This window comes from Phoenix dactylifera, chromosome 17, assembly GCF_009389715.1.
Source record: "Phoenix dactylifera cultivar Barhee BC4 chromosome 17, palm_55x_up_171113_PBpolish2nd_filt_p, whole genome shotgun sequence".
Taxonomy (NCBI): domain Eukaryota; kingdom Viridiplantae; phylum Streptophyta; class Magnoliopsida; order Arecales; family Arecaceae; genus Phoenix; species Phoenix dactylifera.
In genome coordinates this window covers 4294552-4314121 of record NC_052408.1, presented here as the reverse complement: position 1 = coordinate 4314121, position 19570 = coordinate 4294552, and the positions used below count along the sequence as shown (strand labels likewise).

At 40.8% G+C, this 19570-nt stretch overlaps 2 protein-coding genes across 3 annotated transcripts; one reads left to right on the top strand and one right to left on the bottom strand.

The window, feature by feature from the left end:
- Positions 1-6726, top strand: LOC103708215 (protein IQ-DOMAIN 32-like). Of its 2 annotated transcripts, none has more exons than XM_008793036.3 (6): positions 1-222; positions 1380-1718; positions 1805-1984; positions 2631-2711; positions 2840-4544; positions 6355-6726. In XM_008793036.3, exons 1-6 carry the CDS (start codon positions 133-135, stop codon positions 6372-6374), a joined length of 2415 nt encoding a protein of 804 aa, XP_008791258.2. In that variant the 5' UTR covers positions 1-132; the 3' UTR covers positions 6375-6726. The 2 variants fall into 2 exon arrangements, with proteins under 2 accessions (XP_008791258.2, XP_038970706.1); XM_039114778.1 differs by lacking the exon at positions 1-222 and adding an exon at positions 282-1058.
- Positions 6727-17785: 11059 nt separating this feature from the next.
- LOC103700075 (GDP-mannose 4,6 dehydratase 1-like) lies at positions 17786-19409 on the bottom strand. The gene has a single exon (XM_008782048.3). It carries the CDS (start codon positions 19190-19192, stop codon positions 18050-18052), a length of 1143 nt encoding a protein of 380 aa, XP_008780270.2. The 5' UTR covers positions 19193-19409; the 3' UTR covers positions 17786-18049.
- Positions 19410-19570: the final 161 nt, after the last annotated feature.

Here is a 19570-nt window from a genome sequence, read left to right as displayed (position 1 = left end):
CTAGAAAAAGTAAGTATGCAGCGGTTTGCTACCTGCTGAACAGCTACTGCGAAACCGAGAAGACCACCCCCACTCTCTCTCGAACTTAGAGAAAAAGGAGAAAAATTCGAGAAAAAATCGGACGAGGAGGTGATGGGGAGATCGAAGGGCTCCTGCTTGAAGATCATTGCCTGCAATGGCAGTGCCGATGCGAATGACGACGATGATGTTTCGATGGCTGAGGTATTTGGATCTCTTTGTCGCTTCTTGTTTTGCTGTGCTTTTCCGTTTGGTTGGAGCGTTGAAGCTTGTTCTTTGATGATTTAGTTGGGAAATTGGAGGAGCTTGGTGGAGGTTCTGATCAGTTTGTGAGGGTCGGACGTTGGATTAGGTTGTGGTTGAGTTGTGACTGGAGGGGGCTTGTGGTGGAATTTGGGTGAAATTTTGATCTTTTCTGGCTTGGATTTGGTTCGGATTGTTGCTAGATCCATGAATGTGGGTGCTTAAAAAAGTGCAGAGGTCTCATAAAAATGCCATTTTTGTCCTTTTCCCCCTCCTTTTTACTTTTGGTGGGTGTCTGTGTTGTATCGGGAGTTGCTGCTTAGCTGCACTGAAGCACAATGTTTGTTTGTGTCCGTTGATTTTCCTTTCTACTGGAAGTAGTGCCCTTTTAGGAGGAAGGTTGGGAATCGATTGGGTTGCTGGAACGCACTGATTTGGGAAAATGGTTACTTGTGTATATTGTCTATGATTAAATGTTGGTGATGCTTAAGTGGATATTCTGCGCACTTGGATCTGAAAGTGAGAAAACAAGGGCTCTGTGGAATTGTCCAAAATTAGATGCGTGAGAAAAGAATTGATTTTGATGTAATGCTTAATTTGATCCAAAACTTTAATTTAGCCAACAACTGTATTTTGTAATCTTTGATTTTCTGAGGACACCCACCACTAGATCTGGCTGGACCAATTTAAGAGATGCTCATGAGAGAGAAAAAAGAAGACATGAGCAATTGTCCAGCACCATGGATCTGAGTTCGAGAATGCCTTTGCTTGGATTTTGCACAAGTTGGAAAATGCAGGTTGACTAGCACAATCCCATTATTTATTTTATCTTATTAGCTTACACAACTTATTTGAATATCTTGCAAACATTACTTAAATTGAACGCTTGCTTAACACTTGCCTAATTGATGAATTTAATTTGTCATGCTCAGAGGCATAGAGACATTATGATGTGATACCAAAATAATATAACTCGAGCATTGTATGTGGATTTCTTCCTCTGTCATTGGCAGCATATAATGCTTTAGATAGGCAGATTCCATCAATGCTTGTCCCATACTATCTTACTATTGTTTAATGATGAGAGGATTTCTGACTTTTGATCCATTCTTTCTCAGAGCAAAGCTTCATCAGATAAACGCCGATGGAGCTTCCGAAAGAGATCAGCCAGGCACCGAGTACTAAGCAACAGTGTGGTCTCAGAATCCGTGTCTATCAGCTATAACAAGGAAAGCACAGAAGTCGTGACCAATACTTTTGATTCTCCAATCTATTCTTCTATTCCAGAAAAAAAAACCATAGAACAAAGGATAAACGAAACTTTCCCATTGCCATCTGCTGGCATGGATTCTGAAGTAGCTAATCCTCTGGCAAAAAATGAAAATTTCCCTGCCAGTGACATCAACCTCGATGAATCTGTTGCTATTGTCATTCAGGCTGCTACCCGGGGATACTTGGTATATTCTTTTCTCAGTTGCAACTACTTTTTGTATTTTCCAAGGGTTTGTATTATATTTCTTCGATTTCCTGTGAATATGTTCAGGCTAGGAGAGAATTCCAAAAACTTAAGACTGTTGTCAAGTTGCAAGCAGCTGTACGTGGACATTTGGTTAGGAGACAGGCCATCGGAACATTGCGTTGTGTCCAAGCCATTGTAAAACTGCAGGCGCATTTGCGAGCTCGTCGCGCTGAGAAGTCAGCTGCACAAGAGGTTGACCTCCAGGTACATGCCCAGATGTTAAGATTATTGGTAATGGATTTTTTGCTTCACCGATATTGATTTGCATCCTATAGAAAAACAAACTCGCAGTTGCATAAAATAATTTACTTCACCGATTTTAATCATTATGTTTTAAATAACAACAAGAATTCCATTATTTGTTTTATAAGAATTTGTGAGTGGCTTCTTCTAGCCTTAAATGGCAATCAAAGATCTTAGTGAAGGCAACTCTTGATCTAGCAAGATGCTGCTTGTAGGACAGCTGACTCTGTTCGGACACTACCATCACAGCATCAACAAATGTTTTGTGGTTGAGTGCCATAGGGATTTGAATATTTTTGTTACTTTTATGTTTTCTCTTGCTATGTTGCCTTTTAAAGCTGCAATATTTGTTCATTTAGCTCAGTCTACTGGAAGTAGTGATAAATAAATTTGGCTTAGTCAACGTTCATTAGAGAATCAATTTTTGATTGCATTTTGGGAAGAAGGTGGAGGGGTTCTTAAAGTAGTATTTGTACTTATGATTCAACTGATCTATGAACATTGTCTGGTAGTTGTTGTCACATGCTATAAAAAGTGGTTTCCTCTTCTTCTTGCGAAACATTATATTTGTTTTATCTCTTATCAGTTTGATCTTTTTTTGGTTCAGGAAAAGGGAAATTCTTGCATGAAGCCAAATAAAACATATTCCTCAACCAAGATACTTCTTTCAAATCGATTTGCTTGTCGGGTATGAGTTATCTATCTTTTTTACAAGTTTAGTATGTTGTAAACAGTGGTTCGTTATCTTAATCTGATTTCCTTTAAAATTAATTTACTTTTTCATCAAATTAATTTACATGTTTCAATTTGTACAAGCTTTTGGAGGCTAAGACACGGGAAAAACCCATTCAAATAAAATGCGATACTTCAAAATCTGATGATTCAGCATGGAAATGGTTGGAGAGGTGGATGGCTGTGACTTCATCAGATATAGGACAGCAACTGGAGCCAAAACTTATTCAGGGTCATATGAGCCAAGAAGGAAACACTGAGTTGGTTGATTATGAAGCAAGAAAAGAGGTTCCACCTGCAGTCTCTATGCCGTCTGATGCAGAGATAGCTTCCGATGAAATAAGAGTACCAGCTAGTGGTGAAGCGGATGTGTCAACTAAAAGTTCTGGTACCTTGAAGTTCGAGGCTCCAATATCTGTTCCAGATAATTGCTTAAGTTCATTAGTGAAAGATGACCAGGATAAAACTCAGTTCAAGAATGAGACTTTGGGTATCACACAAGAGAATTGTACAAAGATTGAGAATGTTAATGAAACAATTATTGATTCTCTATCAAGTCAAAATCATTTGGAATCAAATCCAGCTGCAAAGATAGTTCTTGATAATGCTTCTGAGAAGCATGATTTTGACTGCAACAGCTTGAAGAATACTTCTAAAAGTGCATTTTTTGAACCAGTAGCTGAAGGAAAGAAACTTGTACAAGGGTTGAGAAAACCATGCAATCCAGCATTTGCTGCTGCACAGTCAAAATTTGAAGCGCTGAGCTCGAGCTCTTCTATTGGCAGGTCTAGTAATTCTGCTTGTCAAGATGCTGCAGCCAAGTTGAAATTAAATAGCTTTTATTTTCAAGTAGATGCTTCAAAGGAGAGTAAGGACATAAGCTTAACGGAGAACTCAGTATCTCATGATCCAAGAGTTCAAAATGCTGCTTCAGAATGCGGCACTGAAATTTCTATCTCCTCCACACTTGATTCACCGGACAGATCTGAAACTGAAGGTGGGGAAATTGTCCTAGAAATTGGAGCTTTGGAGAAGGGCCACTATGATGTCAATGGCGATGCTGATACTGATCATAATCTTGTTAAAATGAATATTGAAGAAAAGAACTTGTCCTTTGATAAGGAGGCCCTTCAGTCGCAAAGATCTGTGGAAAGTGATGGAAATTTACTCAAGTCACCTGCTGCCAGTAATGTAGTGCAGGTGGAACATCAGCCAGCTGAGCCAACCACATCAGATATGCCGATTCAACTGGAAAGTTCCACTCAGTCATCACCAGAAGGAACCCCCAAAAGCCGTACAATGGTCCCTGAGTCACAGAGAACACCATCAAGTCAGATATCTGTGAATGCCAAAAAGACCAAAAAAGAAAATAATGTGCCTGTTCAAAATCAAAGGTCTCAATTGGTAGGCAAGAAGTCACCATCTAATCTAAACAATGATTCAGGTGGAAGGACCAGTACTGAGCAATTGCGAAGGGATTCAAAGAATGCGAAAAGGCGTAACTCATTCGGGATGGCTAAACTAGATCATGTTGATCATGAACCTAGGATCAGCAGTAGCAATTCCCTTCCAAGTTACATGCAAGCCACTGAATCTGCAAGGGCCAAGGCCCATGCCAATATTTCTCCAAAATTAAGCCCTGAAGTGCATGATAACCATGTGAAGAAAAGACATTCCTTACCTATAGCAAATGGCAAACAGGGTTCATCCCCACGCATGCAGAGATCGACATCACAAGCACAACAGAACTCAAAGGGCAATGCCAGTCATTCTCCTCATAATTCTGCAGGTAGCTTTTCAGTCTTTCGTATTCTACTATCATGGGCTGCAGATACTAGATTTCTTTAGTTTGCTCATCCAACTAATTCAGATTTATCTAATGCACCGTGCATCTAGTATAATGCTTCCTATTTAAGTGTTTGATGGGATCATTCTAATCGGTAAACATCTTTCGGTCATTGTGGTTGCTGATTGACCTAGCACTTAAATATTAAGAATCTCAAATCTTGTATTTTGTTTTGGCATTATGGTCTGCTTGCAGTACTACATTCTTCTAGCCAAAATAGATCTTTGTCATATACTGTGATCCAATTATCTGTGGATAAACTGTCATTGGATTTGGTCATAAGTTCCCTGAGTAGGCATAGATTGGGATGCTAAGTTACAAAATATATAACTTTGGACTTTAATTTGTGATCATAAAACACCATATTATTTTTTTTATAACATTTGTGGTCACACCATGCTTGGAGCACTAGGTTGAAGTCAAATAGTTGTCTTATTATTCTCCTACTACTCGAGTTTGCTGACAATAGAAATGGCAGTGTCAAAGCCAACTTTAGCTCGTAAGGTGTTACAACTTTGCAGAACTTGTTTCAGTTTATGGCACTAGCATGACAAATGACAGTTGTTGCTTTAATTAGTAAATTTAAATAATTTGATCATCCAAAATTGTAGTTCTATAGAAATTTGTAATATAGAAATTCACCCTACGTGGATTGAGCTTCCTTCTATTCTGTGATTACGGTATAAGAATTTTCTAAACATATACTCTTTCAGAACTAGAAAACATGTGCTGTCTGTGGGCTGGCGAACAGTCGCCTGTTACACATTTGAGAAAACAAACAGTAAATATAATATGGATATTAATTATGTCTTTTTAAATTTAGCTATCTAATTATGGTCAATCATATAATATACCTAATATAAAAATGAATTTTTTTTTTACAGCCTGAGTATTCTAATAAAACAAAATAATAAAATAATAAATAAATATAATATGGACAAAATCTAACAAATGTAAATTATAATAGAAAAAAAATCAAAGATGAACGTCTAGAATAGAAGATTAATAACACTAGTTGAAAAAATAATGTGAAAGAGAAAACATGAGAAACAATTAAACATTAAATACAAAAAAAGTGAAAAAGAAACAAAAAGTGCAGCCTAGGAAGCAAAAATAAGTTAAATAAAAGATAACTGAAGTACCATAAATACAGAAAATATAGCAGAATACAAATAATCAGAACATATAAAGTAAAGCAATATAAAAAAACTAAGAAAATTAAGAAAACTGAAAACATGGAGATGGAGAGTAACATGTTTTCCTTTCTCCTTTTCTTTTTTCTTCTTTTTGTAGCGAAGGAAGGGCGGGGAGGGGTGGGAGGCGATTTTGGGGTTGGACGAGGTTGGTTAGGTCTTGGGAGGTTAATTTTAGCTGATGCGGTGATATTCAGATTGGGATATGGGAAAGGAATAGAGAATACGTGCGGTGGATGTTAGAGAGACGAAACATGTATGAAATAGGGTGTGGGATTTTCAATATGCACTTAATTGAATCTTTACAAGACAATAATAAAAGCTAAATTGAATTTAATATATAAAAATGAAAAATTAACTGTTTTTTGAAATTTTAAAACCTCCCTTTGATATGGTATGTATGAGTTCAAATTCATCCAATTTGTTTATCAGGATTGTGGACATTGCTGAGTGAACATGTTCTTAAGCTATAATTTTGCTATCTAGCTGATTAATAATAGCTATCCTCTTTGTTCTAGTTTATTGATGTCGTTCACACATCTTGAAAATGTCTGTTTCAGAGAGGAGATGGCAAAGATGATCTTAAAAGCCTTCTGAGCAACATGATCTGTACTCATCCTGAAAAAAATGGTATGGATTTCGAGGTCCATCGAAATTAGCTACTTCAGTAGTGATTTTAATACATCCTGCGCTTTTGTTATTGGCATATGGTGCAACAAATGGGCAAGAAGCAGATCAAGATAACATGATGTATGCTACTGTTTGATGTAAGCTTCGGCCCATAGTTTGTTATGTCGGCTTTTTATGTGTGTGATATATGACTGGAGTCCAGAAGGTTGTTTTGTGCTTTCATAGAACAAGCCTGATGTGTTTATTTGCACCAAAAGTTTTTGAGTTTTGATTGCAATAAACCGAGACTGCCTTCTACATTACTATCATCTGATCAGATGGGCTTGTAATGAGACACCAAGGCTAACACAAAATCATCTTCTCGAGGCCGAAGACTGTGTCGCAGGGTGCAAATCAACCAGGGTTATGCTATATGTTCATTTTTTCTCTTTTTCTTGAACCTATACCCAAGGTTGATGATAGGATGGTTTAACATGTTTCTGAAACACATTTTGTGACCCGGTGAACCACAAACTAGATTCAGACTCCTTCCAGGGTGGACCAGCATCCTCATCTGCATGCGAGACATCATGCAGGGGCAATGGAAGATCCATGTCTGAAAACAATAGGTTATAGCCAGTGTTTGGCTACAGAATCGAATTTCTTGCTCCTTCCATGTCTATTTTGACAGAGAAATTTGTCCTGCTTGTTGGTATTCATAGCACAAGACAGTGTCAAGAATTTTCCTGTTGCTAATTAGGATAAGCAAGAAAGCGAGGCGAGCAGTTGGAATGGTTCAGTCGAGCATTTCTCCACCATTGCTGAGGATGCCACTCCCCACATTCCAGTTCCTCTTGGGGACCTGCTTGGTATTTCTTAGCACCTGGAGAACCCTGTGGGTCTGAGAAGCTGGAGAGAGCATGCTGAGCAATGTGAATCATGGATCATGGATCAGGGCTCAGTGGAGTAGCTCGGTGACAAGAGCCGCTCAAAATTTTCTCAAAATCCTAAGGGTTTTGCAGGGGAGAATTTTTTTCCAATAGAAAGTCGATTTCGAATCCTTTGCGGTGCATCTTTTGCATCGTAGAATGTTGTCATCAATCTCGGAGATGGATGGTTGCTGCTCATTGCAGAAATGCGAGCAGTCGTGCTTGGTGCTCCACAAATGAGCAGCAGTTGTCCGTCTCTGAGATTGATGATGTAGTGGCTATCCAGAATAGTGCACTCTGGTGCAAAAAGCATGCCATCGAGGATTCTGGGTCTAGAAAGTCAGAGGCGGTGTTCTACCGAATCAACATGCAAAGCGCCCACTGACTCGCAGCTAAATGCTCTAGATTGAAATGATTATTTCAATCAGGTTTAACAATTTTCCATATCACGTTGCAGGTGAATCTTGAAGAAATCTTGATTTCTTCCAATATTTTCCAAGAGTCATCCCTTTAAACAGGAAAGTTCTCTCATCAACTATTATCCCATAGACCAAACTTGTTTTGGATGTGGGAAGAATGTGAAGGCTTCAATATGGAGAATACCAAACGAGAGTGAAAGGAAAGAAGAGTTAGAGAAGTATAGGAACATCTGGTGCATCATCCCCTTTTCCAGAACACCATGTTAACATCTAGCAGGAAATGGAGCAATGATGTCTCTTTTTAAATCGCATTGCAAGTGAATCTATCATTAAATGGAGATCGAGGAAATCACGATTTCATACAATATTCTCCATGGGAAAGTTCTCTCATCAACTATGGTCCCATGGACTATGACTACCAAGCATTGTGGGGCCTGCTGATATGGGTTCTATACATACATACATACATAAGGAGCAGAAGGAGCAGAAGCTTATCATTAACATATAACAGCATACATGCCTGTTCACACTGATTACCACCCCCTGTGAACAATGCTCCTAAGCGAGCTCAAAATCTCCTCTTTTTTTTTTTTTGTGGGTTATTCAGACAATGCGCGTACGAATACACCTAAGAAAATCAAAAAACACAATCTCGCGGAGTGCCAGTAGCAGCTCCCCCTCTCCTGACCATAGGGCGTATCCTGAGTGGTGGGCCGCGTAGGCAGCCACCCAGTCAGCCGTCCCGTTGGCCTCTCTGAACACATGCTTGGCCTTGAAGGCTACACCATTCCTCACCATTATCCCAATATCCCGGATCAGAGGGTGGTCTGTGCTTTCACCACTCAGACCCCTTTGAATCCACCCAATGACCGTAGCCGAATCGCCCTCCAGGATGATTGAGTCGGCCCGCAGCACCTGCCGCGCATGGTGAAGACCGGCCTAGGTCGCTCGCAACTCCTCCCCCGAAACTGATATGTCGAACAATTGGCAGCCGCCTGCTACCACTACCCTGGAGTTAGGGTCCCGTATAACAAACCCTGCCCCGCCTCGCGTACCTCCATCCAGCACCGATCCGTCAAAGTTGATCTTGAGGAAACTTGGAGGTGGGGGCTCCCAGGTGAAAAACACCGTCCAAGGAGCTGCCTGAGCAGAGAAGGAACTTCAGGTGTTTCGAGCTGTCAAGGGTATATCTGAAGGGATGGTGGGTCTGGACTCCATCGCCAGTGCTCGAGCGGACTCCGCAACCAACCTCGGCGACATCCTGCGCTCGCCGAAGGTACGGGCGTTCCTTGCCAGCCAGATCTGGTGGGCTGTGCAAGTCACTCTAATGGCCTCCTGACATGTTCAAGGACTAGCCAGCCACTGTCGTATCAACTATAGGAAAAGTCGCCTCTCACGCCAAGCCTCCTCCGGGATCCCTATCCACTGCCATGTCGACCTCGCCCACGTGCACTAGAATAGCACGGAGTCCACTGACTCCTCTGCACCGCAAGCCCCGCACTCCGCAGAAATCTCCAAACCATGTATGCTCAGCACTGCTCTGGTCGGTAGGTGGTCCCATATCACCTTACATAAAAAGAGTGCTGCAAAGATCTACAAACAATATAATTCAGTACTCCCCAGAAACTAATAATAATCCAGTTTGCTTATATGAAATCAACATGCAGAACTTCTAACAAAGACCTACTATACCCATTCATCTATCTTCTTCTTCTTCTTCAAAATGTGGTCGATCTCTCTTCACCTATCCTCCTTTTTGTAGTTCCTCCATTGCCCAAGTGCTGTCTATTTATTGTTAACATTTTTTTTTGCTTTATATCATACGTGTTATGCAAGGCTGTTGTAGCTTGGAAGTATGGGCTTTTTGAGAAGGCTAAGAGAGGGGGTGTTGGCCCATGGGAGGAGTATGCCGTCTATTTAAGGAGGCAGGCACTGATGAGAGAAAGTGGCCGTAGATTGGAGGCGCAGGGAAGACTTTTAAGCTGGTAATTGGTCCCATTGTCAAGGGTGGATTTCGAGTAGCCAAGGATGAAGAAAGCATGTTGATGGGCTCAGAGGTGGAGTATGTAGTGCTATAGTTGGTATGTTTTGAGCAGCACTATGATTGGATCAGGTCAGATTAGGTTCGGTCTGATCTAATTTGGAAGACCTATGCACCGAGTTCGCATCATGTTTCAAAACTGGTTTGGATTTGGGTTTGTCATTTTCAACTCAACCTAGACCAATCAACAAGTTACCTAAGTTTTTTCAAGGATGTAGAAAGCAGATTGATGGGCTCAGAGGTGGAGTGTGTAGTGCTATAATTAGTATTCTTTGAGCAACACTATGATTGGATCAGGTCAGATTAGGTCCGGTCTGACCTGATTTTGAAGACCTGCGCGACAAGTTCGCTTCATGTTTTGAAACCGGTTTGGATTTGGGTTCCTAATTTTCAACTCAAACCAAACCAATGGGAAGTTGCCTAGGTTTTTTTTCAAGAATGAAGAAAGCAAGTTGATGGGCTCAGAGGTGGTGTGTGTACTGCTACAATTGGTATATTTTGAGTAGCACTATGATTGGATCAGGTCGGATTAGGTCTGGTCCGATCTGACTTTGAAGACCTGCATGACAAGTTCGCTTCATGTTTCGAAACTGGTTTGAATTTGGATTCGTAATTTTCAACTCAAACCAAACCAATCGACAAGTTGCCTAGGGCTTTTTCGGGTCATCAGTCTAAGTCGCAGACATTGTTATTAAAGCAATAACATGGAGACGGCATAGCTTTCTTATTAGCAAATTAATACTTATGGATTTGCAACAATTTGAGAAGGCGAGTAAAGCATGGTTCAGACATTCTCGTATGCATATAGACTTAAATAGTTACATTGTTATTTGTAGGGGCAATATTGTTAAGAATCAGTGTGGTTCATGAAGGTTGTGCCATTCATCGTCAGCCACGTGGACGCATTGCTTGCCACGTTGAATCAGCAAGCAAGCAGTTTGGTTACCATTTTGTTTCAAATGCGTTTCAACTTGCCGAGTCTAGGATGTCAAATGGCCTATGCGGGCTTGATGAACTACTGTCTTGAGAAACTCACGGCATGGGCTAATATCGGGCCCTTACGTTGGGCTAATATTGTTAAACCTCACAAGGCCCAATTCGTAAAAGGACAATGTAAATTCCAAACTTGGGCCAGGCCAGGGCCTTGTATGACCAGGTCACAACCATCTCATAACGGGAGGAGGCTTCAAGTTCAAACACAGAGGTGTGTTTACAAGTATTTATGTGGATGGTTTTTTTTATCAATTATATGAAGTAGTTGGTAACATGTCTAGGCTAAACGGGTCATGTCGGGTTAAATAGGATAGAAACAGATTAAATAGGTTTTAAACAGATATTAAATAGTCAAACGGGTTACTGGACTAACCAACCTGAATATTAAATAGGTTAAAAGGATAAGATATCTAAAATCCAAATCTGACCTAAATGTTAGCAGGTTAAATGGGTCGATCTGTTTATGATTCAAACCCATTTAACTTAAATCGAAACCTACTTATGGCAGGTTGAATACGGGTCGGGTTAATGGGTTAGGTCATGTGGCCGGCCTTAATTTTTCTCCCAAGGAGCATATACATCAATGTTTCTATTACTACTTGAAGCTGCATGCCAATCTCCCTGATCATTATCACAGTCTCACTGGTTAAATGAGCAATACTATCAGCGTCACACTTTTTACATTCAGAGATGTCTTAAATTTGCTTGGCATGTCAAAATTATGCCAGATGAGGGATTATTTGACAGATTGGGCCATGTCAAAATGACATGTAAGAGCACGTACCCAATGTTAAGGAGCTTTTTGTCCATAACTTTATGCTCGATTACCAATGAGGACACAGTGGGTGCACTCAGAATCTGCACATAATTCAACTGCGAAGGCCTTGTGAACCAACGTTTTCATAGGTCCTCTCAGATCCATGCCTTCAATGCAGGAAATTCTCTTCAGCTTTTCTCACTCTCTCACTCCTTAGAAGCGGAGTAGCAAATATCACTACATACAGTGCATGAAACCTTGCTATCTAGGATTAGATAGAAAATTATGTGATCCTGTTTTCAGGTTCATGGCAGTCAGCTCTTCTTCATCACACTGCCGAGAGATAATTTGATCTTTAACAAGTACAGCGTGATTACAACAGCGCAGTATCCCAGTACACGAGGTTCGTATCACTGTAGGGTCAGAGAAGGCTTAGACATGTATAATCTTATCTCTACGTATGGAAAAACTATTTTTATGTTTCGAATACATGACATTCAGGTCACAATGAAGCATCTACAGTTGGATCGAGACCTGGCCTCACCGACAAGATTGAACCAACAAGGTAGCATAACAAATGAAATGGTAATGAATTTCCTGAGAAAAAAAAAAAGAAAGCTGAATAATCTCTTGAAACATCACTCTGACTGGTCTGGACCACTCGTGCAGCTATCATGGCATTATTAGTTGAATTCAGCACCTTATGTACCTTCTTACCAGAAACTAGGTGTCAAAATGATACAACTTTTGAGGGATTGATACAAGAAACGTGCAGAAATTCCATCTGAGAAACTAGCTTGGGGCCCCTTTCCTGGATTGAGAACAATAAATATCATTATGTTCCTAGGAATCCTTTATGTAGCAGGCTGTTGAAAACAATCTTCATGCTTGCTACATATGTATATATCCATATGTATGTATATGTGTGTATGTGTGTTTGTGTGTGTGGAGAGAGCAAAAGAAGCAACCTCTAGGATACATAACACACATACATACATATATGCATGTATGTATTGCATTTTTTAAAAAGTGATTTGAACTAAACAATCTTCATGCTTCTCAACTAGACATAAACTAGGGGGCAGACCTAACTCAAGCTGTTCAACAAGGAGAAATGTTGATTGAAGTTTCTTCAACAGCAAAACCAATGAATTCAGACTCTTAAAAAAAAAAAAAAAAAAAAAAAACATAAAGGAAAACAAGATCACTCTTGAAGAGAAAAAACAGACAACTGGAATGATGATCCAATGAACTAAGGCATTAAGATAAGCTTCTAAGAGCTTTAATCAGGTTGTCCTAAAAGGACCTCAGGCTTGTTCAATATAAAGGGCAGTTTTGTGTCTCAAGATGGAATTGTTGATTTTTGGGATAAGTTAGGACTTATAACAATCTTCAGCAAATATGGAGATCGATCGATTTTTGGGATCCAGCGGTGCATCAAATGCCATGAAACTTACAAGCAAGCCTTGTATCTTAGCCAATCTTATTAGGGACAAGCTATGTTCCAAAAAAACAACAAAATTAGAGGAGGGAAAAAGGGGAACAAAAAGCAATTGTTTGCCTCTTGTGCTGAGATAGACAACATGTTTGAAAGCAACATTCTTTTTTTTTTTTTTTGAAATGAAAATGGAGGTATTCCCTGTTATTATTTATTACATCGTATTTAATATACAGGATGGAAATATAAAATTCTAAAAATATTATATACAGAGGAGCTTTGAGCTCTTTATTTATGAGAACTATGGGGACCTATCCCAACGTGGCTACATCTTGAGGTGATTTACTTTAGAGGGGAAACCTCTATTCTTCGATTGAATTTTCTATCTATTGTATTTTGCTTCGATCAGCGCCGCCTTTCAATCGATTTGGCCTATTTTGAAGAAGACTCCCATACAACTGCTTGGTACTACTATCCAGACTTCTGCTGGGGGCTTGAAATCCAAATGCTGAAAAGGAAGAGGATCTATTTCGCGATCTCTTGATAGGAGTATGATTGGAACCAAAACACACTACAGAGATAAAAGATAATGCCGACTGTTATTTGCTGGAGAAAGCGTCGGAAAGTTGTGACGGTTGGTAATAGACCTCAAGGTTTTATTGACACTTTTTGGTAAGTGTCGTCAAAAGAGGAATTAGCTGACGCATATAAACATCGGGGATATTAAACGACGTGATTAAAACTAGATATCCCAGCTGGTGACAGCGGGTATGGAATCCATTGTCCGGTTCAAGATATTCTTTGGTAGGGATGCTCTCCATTCTCCCTAGAGCTCGATTAGAGGTAATAGCGGGATGTTGAAGTTCTCTAGTACTCTTCCATAAAGAGTGAGAATATTGACATCCGAGCATAAGATGGTTTACCAATTCCTCTTGGTATTCACAAAATGGACATGATCTGATGCAAAAAAACTACTTTTTTTGCTGGGTTATCAGTTGTAAGTATCTTATTGTGATAAATTAACCAATAGAACAGTTTCACCTTTTTAGAGATCAGTAGCTTTCATATCAAAGGGCCGAAATGAGAGTGCACCCCTCCGTGTTTAAGGAACTGTTAGTAGTTTTTGACAATGAATGTATTGTTGGTGCTTCACTTCCACAATCCCCCATCATAGCCGGATAAGAAATTAGTTTGTTGAACAGGGATGAATAAAACAGTGCACCCTGAGGATTCCAGCTAGACAGTTCAAGGTCACTTAGTTTAAGTGCAAAGGAGGAGCATGTATGTTCCCAAGATCAAAACAAGGCTTTTTAATGCAGCAGAGAGAGGACTGTTCAAAACCATGCACAAAAATTAAGTTATCATCATATTATCTAGGTGATATTTGAGGGCAAGAGGTAAGGGACAAGTTGATTGGACAGCCAGATCAGCAGATCCCAGGTAAAAATAAGTGTATTAAATTGGAACTGGAGGGGCTTCGCCAAACAGAATGAAATGAAAGTAGTCTCAAATAATAGTTTCAGCTCCATCATTTGATTGTCAATGTTTAATGGTTGGCAAAGGGAAAGACTCACAAAACAGGAGGAGGAGGATCCCTAACTAACAAGGTGAGAGTCAAGCTCGAGACAACAATGATTCAAAGAGTATGATTTAGAATTCCTTTGAAGCTCATTTTCATGGTTTCCAGCCAGAGAGAGTCTGCAACAAAAATTCTATATATGTAGAATTTCAAATTGCTTTGAACAATATATTCTGCATGATTGCCCAGCTTTTTTTTTTCTGAAAAAAAAGGATGAAAGTGACTACCTCTTCTGTTCAAGAAGGATGAGAGTTTACTTGAGTTTCTTCAACAGCAGAAGATTCAAGGACAAGGATCATAAACACGCAAAAAAGAACATGGCAACATTTCAAGAATATTCTCCAAAAAAAAAATAAAACAAAGAGAGAAAGAAACAAGCAAAAAGGGTGGGAAAAAGACCACATTTCAAGAGCAAAGATAAGCAACTGAAATCATGGTGCAACCAAGTCAGATATGCTGCAAGCAGCTTGTTCAGGTTGTCCCAAGACCGTCACTAGATGCTGGATCAATGAAAAAATATGTTTACAGTAAAAGAACTCGCAATTCTTGGGGTGAAACTGGACTTCAAAGAATCCCACTGAAGACTTGGGGGAAAACTACCAGCCGACTAGTATGTCACATGCTATATAAATTTCACAAATGCTTTGAAACTCGTTTTCACCACAACTTGCAAGAAACATAAAATCTATAATACTCTCCACAGAATCTCCATTCTCCTGCTTATGTTCCCAAGTGATTCTAAGGTAGCCAGAAAGTAACTGTTCTCTTTTCTTTCAAGTTTCAGCCCCTGTTATTCAACCAAAAACGATCAGTTTCGGCCAAGACCAAGCTGAAGCTTTCGATTCCCACCTACACATTTTGGGGTTTGAGGGGAGGGAGGGAGGGGGGTGGGGTGTATCCCCCACCACTTTCTGAAAAAGATCGAGCTCAAACTTACCATCAGTTTTGTTAGTTTTTGCCAGTTTTGGAGGTTTCGCCTGATCTGGCCAAAAGTAGCCTCGGATAATATGTTTATTCATTATTTGCCTTTACTATTATTATTTCAAGAACATCTCTTCAGTTCTTTAAGTATATTTCGGTAGTTAGTGTTAATTCTAAGCTACTGTTTGATTTTTCAAAGTTAAAATAAGGGGTTTTAAATCATATAGTAGCATTTCTCATCTCTAGTAACTGTTGTTTTATTTCTAAACATGGAATTTTCAATGTAAATTACTTCTCGCAACCAGAAATTTTCATCAAATGGTTCTTCCCACTCAAACAAATTCATGCTCCATGAATACTGACCAACCATTCATGTTGTGTGAGTATCTTCTTGTCAAATTTACTTTTGATGTACTACATTTAGTCATAGAAAGCACATCCACAACCTCCACCTCCCCAAAAAATGAAAACTTCAAGTAATTCCCTTGCTTCTTGAGCCCTGGCACCAACCAAATTTGGCTTCAAAAAGCCTAACAATTCATGCAGCATTAAGGAACAAAAGTCCTGACTTCATGTTTTTTTAGCATATCAAGTTAATGTTAGTCTCTGATGTTGTCTTTTATGTTTTTACATTTGATTGTTAAAAAATATTCACACAGTTATGCATTGATAATTAGTCCTTTATCAAACAACTAAATCATATATTAAACTTTTGAGATGATGTATAACATGATCTTTCTTGCATTTACATTGGTTTCCAATATAGTTTTCATTTTATTATAATATCAAACTTTCAGCTCCAAACATTGAAAGCATGCATCCAGTATTATTCACATTACATGATGCTCTGAAATTTTGTACGTTTTCTTGAAATGCTTCATTTTCTATATTCTTCTCAATCATTCCTGTCTGTTTTGAAACCAAACTCCAGAACTCAGATTGGAACTTTCCAAACCACAAGAACAATAGAAACCACAAGTCAATAGGTCTGGTCGAAGCTGAAACTAAACCAAGTTTCCAAACCTTGCTTTCTTCATTTTCCTTTCCATGATACTTGCAGCTGCTCTTAAGCTTGCTCATACTGTCAACAGATCATTTCGCAACCCAACCTATAAAAACATCTGAATCTACCATACTAAAAACATGTAACACCAACCCATACATTTAACTAATCCTTTCTCCTATATTTGATATTTAATTTCTTTTTTTTTCCCCATATCACATGGAAATCTGATTGCATACCTGATTACCTCCACCATCCATATCCTTTGAGGCTTAAATTGTCCATTGACCATTCGGTTATGTTCTGATCCATACACTTTTTGAAACCTTTTCTCGTCGTATTTTTCCTGTTGCACATCTCACAACAGAAAACTCAAAATTTCTAATACTATATCATTTAGCCAGCATTTGCTTATCCACCTAGAGAATACCACATCAAATAAGCACCTCCTACTACTGTTAAATCATACATCCTAGACAAGCCAAGTACACATCCATCACTGAAAGGGAATAATCCTTCTAGACAGCAGCCACGATGTAGCAATGTAGCTTATATGTCGAACTCTAATGAGAACCACAATGCCCAACAGCAAAACAAATTAATAAGCAAGTGAAATAAAGAAAACGAGTCATTGAAAAGCGGTATTAGAGATGGAAGTATCCGTAAGTTACAAGACTAATGTCAATCAAGGAGATTCATTATTCTAAATATCAAAACAAACCGAACCAACAAGAAGTTTTCTTGTGGCAGACCCTTTGGAATTGCATCAAACGCTAGACTTTTATGCAGAACAATATGGAACGTAGGGTCAGCAACAACTGATTGGATCAGATCCAATTCTTTCTCATAGAAAGACTTCGAGCAGAACCTGCAATTAAGGCTAAGCAAGAAACAGAGGATGACACCAAATTATCAACAGACAACAACTCAGAGTCTGTTCCAACCATGATAAAACTGTACAGAAATAATTAATGCACACAAAGCCAAGCTGAGAGAGTTCATCTACAATCAAACAACCTATGATAGGATATACAATGCAGAAGGTGCTCGGATTAAAAAGCACTTGGAGCTGCGGACGGACAAGATCTACAGTTGGCCCATGAAACCAAATACATTTGATCAGATTCAATCCTTCACAAGATATACAATTAGTATTATTCACCATACAGAATAAAACTCCAAATACATCATACCAGATCTGATCCATTCTCTCTGCTACCATTCTTAGATGAACAATGCATGTCGAAGCAAAACACAGAGTAATGGATCCAGCAATTATGCATCGATGAATAAACTAATCGATGAATCAATAATAGCGAACGGGATTCAATTTAAAACAATAACATTTGGTATTAATAACAGAGAAATTACACGAACGAAACGAACATCTATTTGATTGATGAAAGAAAGAAATATCACAGCAGAATTTTGAACACTAGAGCCACATTTCCCCAGAGAACATGGATATTATTTGGGAAAAAAAAAATTATCTAGACAAATGAAACTGAAATTTAGATGCAAGTAAGCATAAATCGAGATTTTGATGGACGAATGAGACCGACATTTCTATGGCTGCTGCTGAGCATCGATGTAGCCAGCGTCGACCAGCACCTTCTCCCTCTTGGCAAGCTCAACGTCCCGGTCCACCATCATCTTGACCAGCTCCTGGAACCCGACCTTGGGCTTCCACCCCAGCTGCTTCCTGGCCTTGGACGAGTCCCCCTTCAAGCTATCGACCTCGGCGGGCCGGAAGTACCTCTTGTCGATCACCACATGGTCCTTCCAATCCAGCCCGACATACCCGAAGGCGGCCTCGAGGAACTCCTGGACAGTGTGCGACTCGTCGGTGGCGACGACATAGTCGCCGGGCTCGTCCTGCTGCAGCATGAGCCACATGGCCTCGACGTAGTCCCCGGCGAACCCCCAGTCGCGGGCGGCCGACAGGTTCCCGAGGAAGAGCTTGGTCTGGAGGCCGACGTGGATGCGGCCGACGGCGCGAGTAATCTTGCGGGTGACGAAGTTCTCCCCGCGGCGGGGGCTCTCGTGGTTGAAGAGGATGCCGTTGCAGGCGAAGAGGCCGTAGGCCTCGCGGTAGTTGACGGTATACCAGTGGGCGGCGACCTTGGCGGCGGCGTAGGGGGAGCGGGGGTGGAAGGCGGAGGTCTCGGACTGCGGCGGGGGGGTGGAACCGAACATCTCGGAGGAGCCGGCCTGGTAGTAGCGGATGGTCCTGCCGGAGGAGGCGGAGGAGGAGCGGACGGCCTCGAGGAGGCGGAGGGCGCCGGTGCCGACGACGTCGGCGGTGTAGTCAGGGATCTCGAAGGAGACGGCGACGTGGGACTGGGCGGCGAGGTTGTAGACCTCGTCGGGGAGGAGGGAGTCGACCCAGCGGCGGAGGGAGGAGGCGTCGGAGAGGTCGGCGTAGTGGAGCTTCATGCGGGCCTTGGACGAGTTGTGGGGGTCCACGTAGATGTGGTCGAGCCGGGCCGTGTTAAAGTTGGACGAACGCCGGATCAGGCCGTGGACTTCGTAGCCTTTGCCGAGGAGGAATTCGGTCAGATACGAGCCGTCCTGGCCGGTGATGCCGGCGACCAGGGCCACCTTCCGGCGCTCCGGCACCGCCGCCGGGATCGAGGAGGCCAATGCGCCGTTGGATTCCGATCCGGCTGCGGCGGCGGAGTCGCGGTTGGGCTCGGAGGAGGAGGCCATTGGGTTTTTTCTTCTCTATTATTTAAGATCTGGGGGGTTTAGTTTGCGTTTGGAATCGAGATCTGGGATGGGAATGTGTGGGAGAAGGGAAGGAAGGGGGGTGGGTATTTATGGAAAGGTGGGGACGAGGCGAATGCGATGAAGAGGTTTCCTCCCTGTGAAATTATTTACGAGGGGCGGATGGCCGCCGAGCGCGCACCGTTCCGCCATAAGCGAATCAGGCTCGGAATACGAGGTTGCTTTGCGTCATTTGGTCGTAGGGGAGAAACTGGGCCGTTCGGTACGCCTCCAAATACAAAACCTTGTGCTTGCCTTAGTCTGGGTTCTGACTCCAGGTTACTGGGATTTTTATTTTTAATTTTTATTTTTATTTTTTTT

What these genes read in the sequence shown, in the direction of transcription:
- LOC103708215 (XM_008793036.3), top strand. Translation starts at nt 133, where the DNA reads ATGGGGAGATCGAAGGGCTCCTGCTTGAAGATCATTGCCTGCAATGGC. An exon ending in CTGCTACCCGGGGATACTTG is followed by an intron (nt 1,719 to 1,804) that starts GTATATTCTTTT and finishes GAATATGTTCAG; the next exon opens with GCTAGGAGAGAATTCCAAAA. An exon ending in CAAATCGATTTGCTTGTCGG is followed by an intron (nt 2,712 to 2,839) that starts GTATGAGTTATC and finishes AATTTGTACAAG; the next exon opens with CTTTTGGAGGCTAAGACACG.
- LOC103700075 (XM_008782048.3), bottom strand. Translation starts at nt 19,192, where the DNA reads ATGGCCTCCTCCTCCGAGCCCAACCGCGACTCCGCCGCCGCAGCCGGA.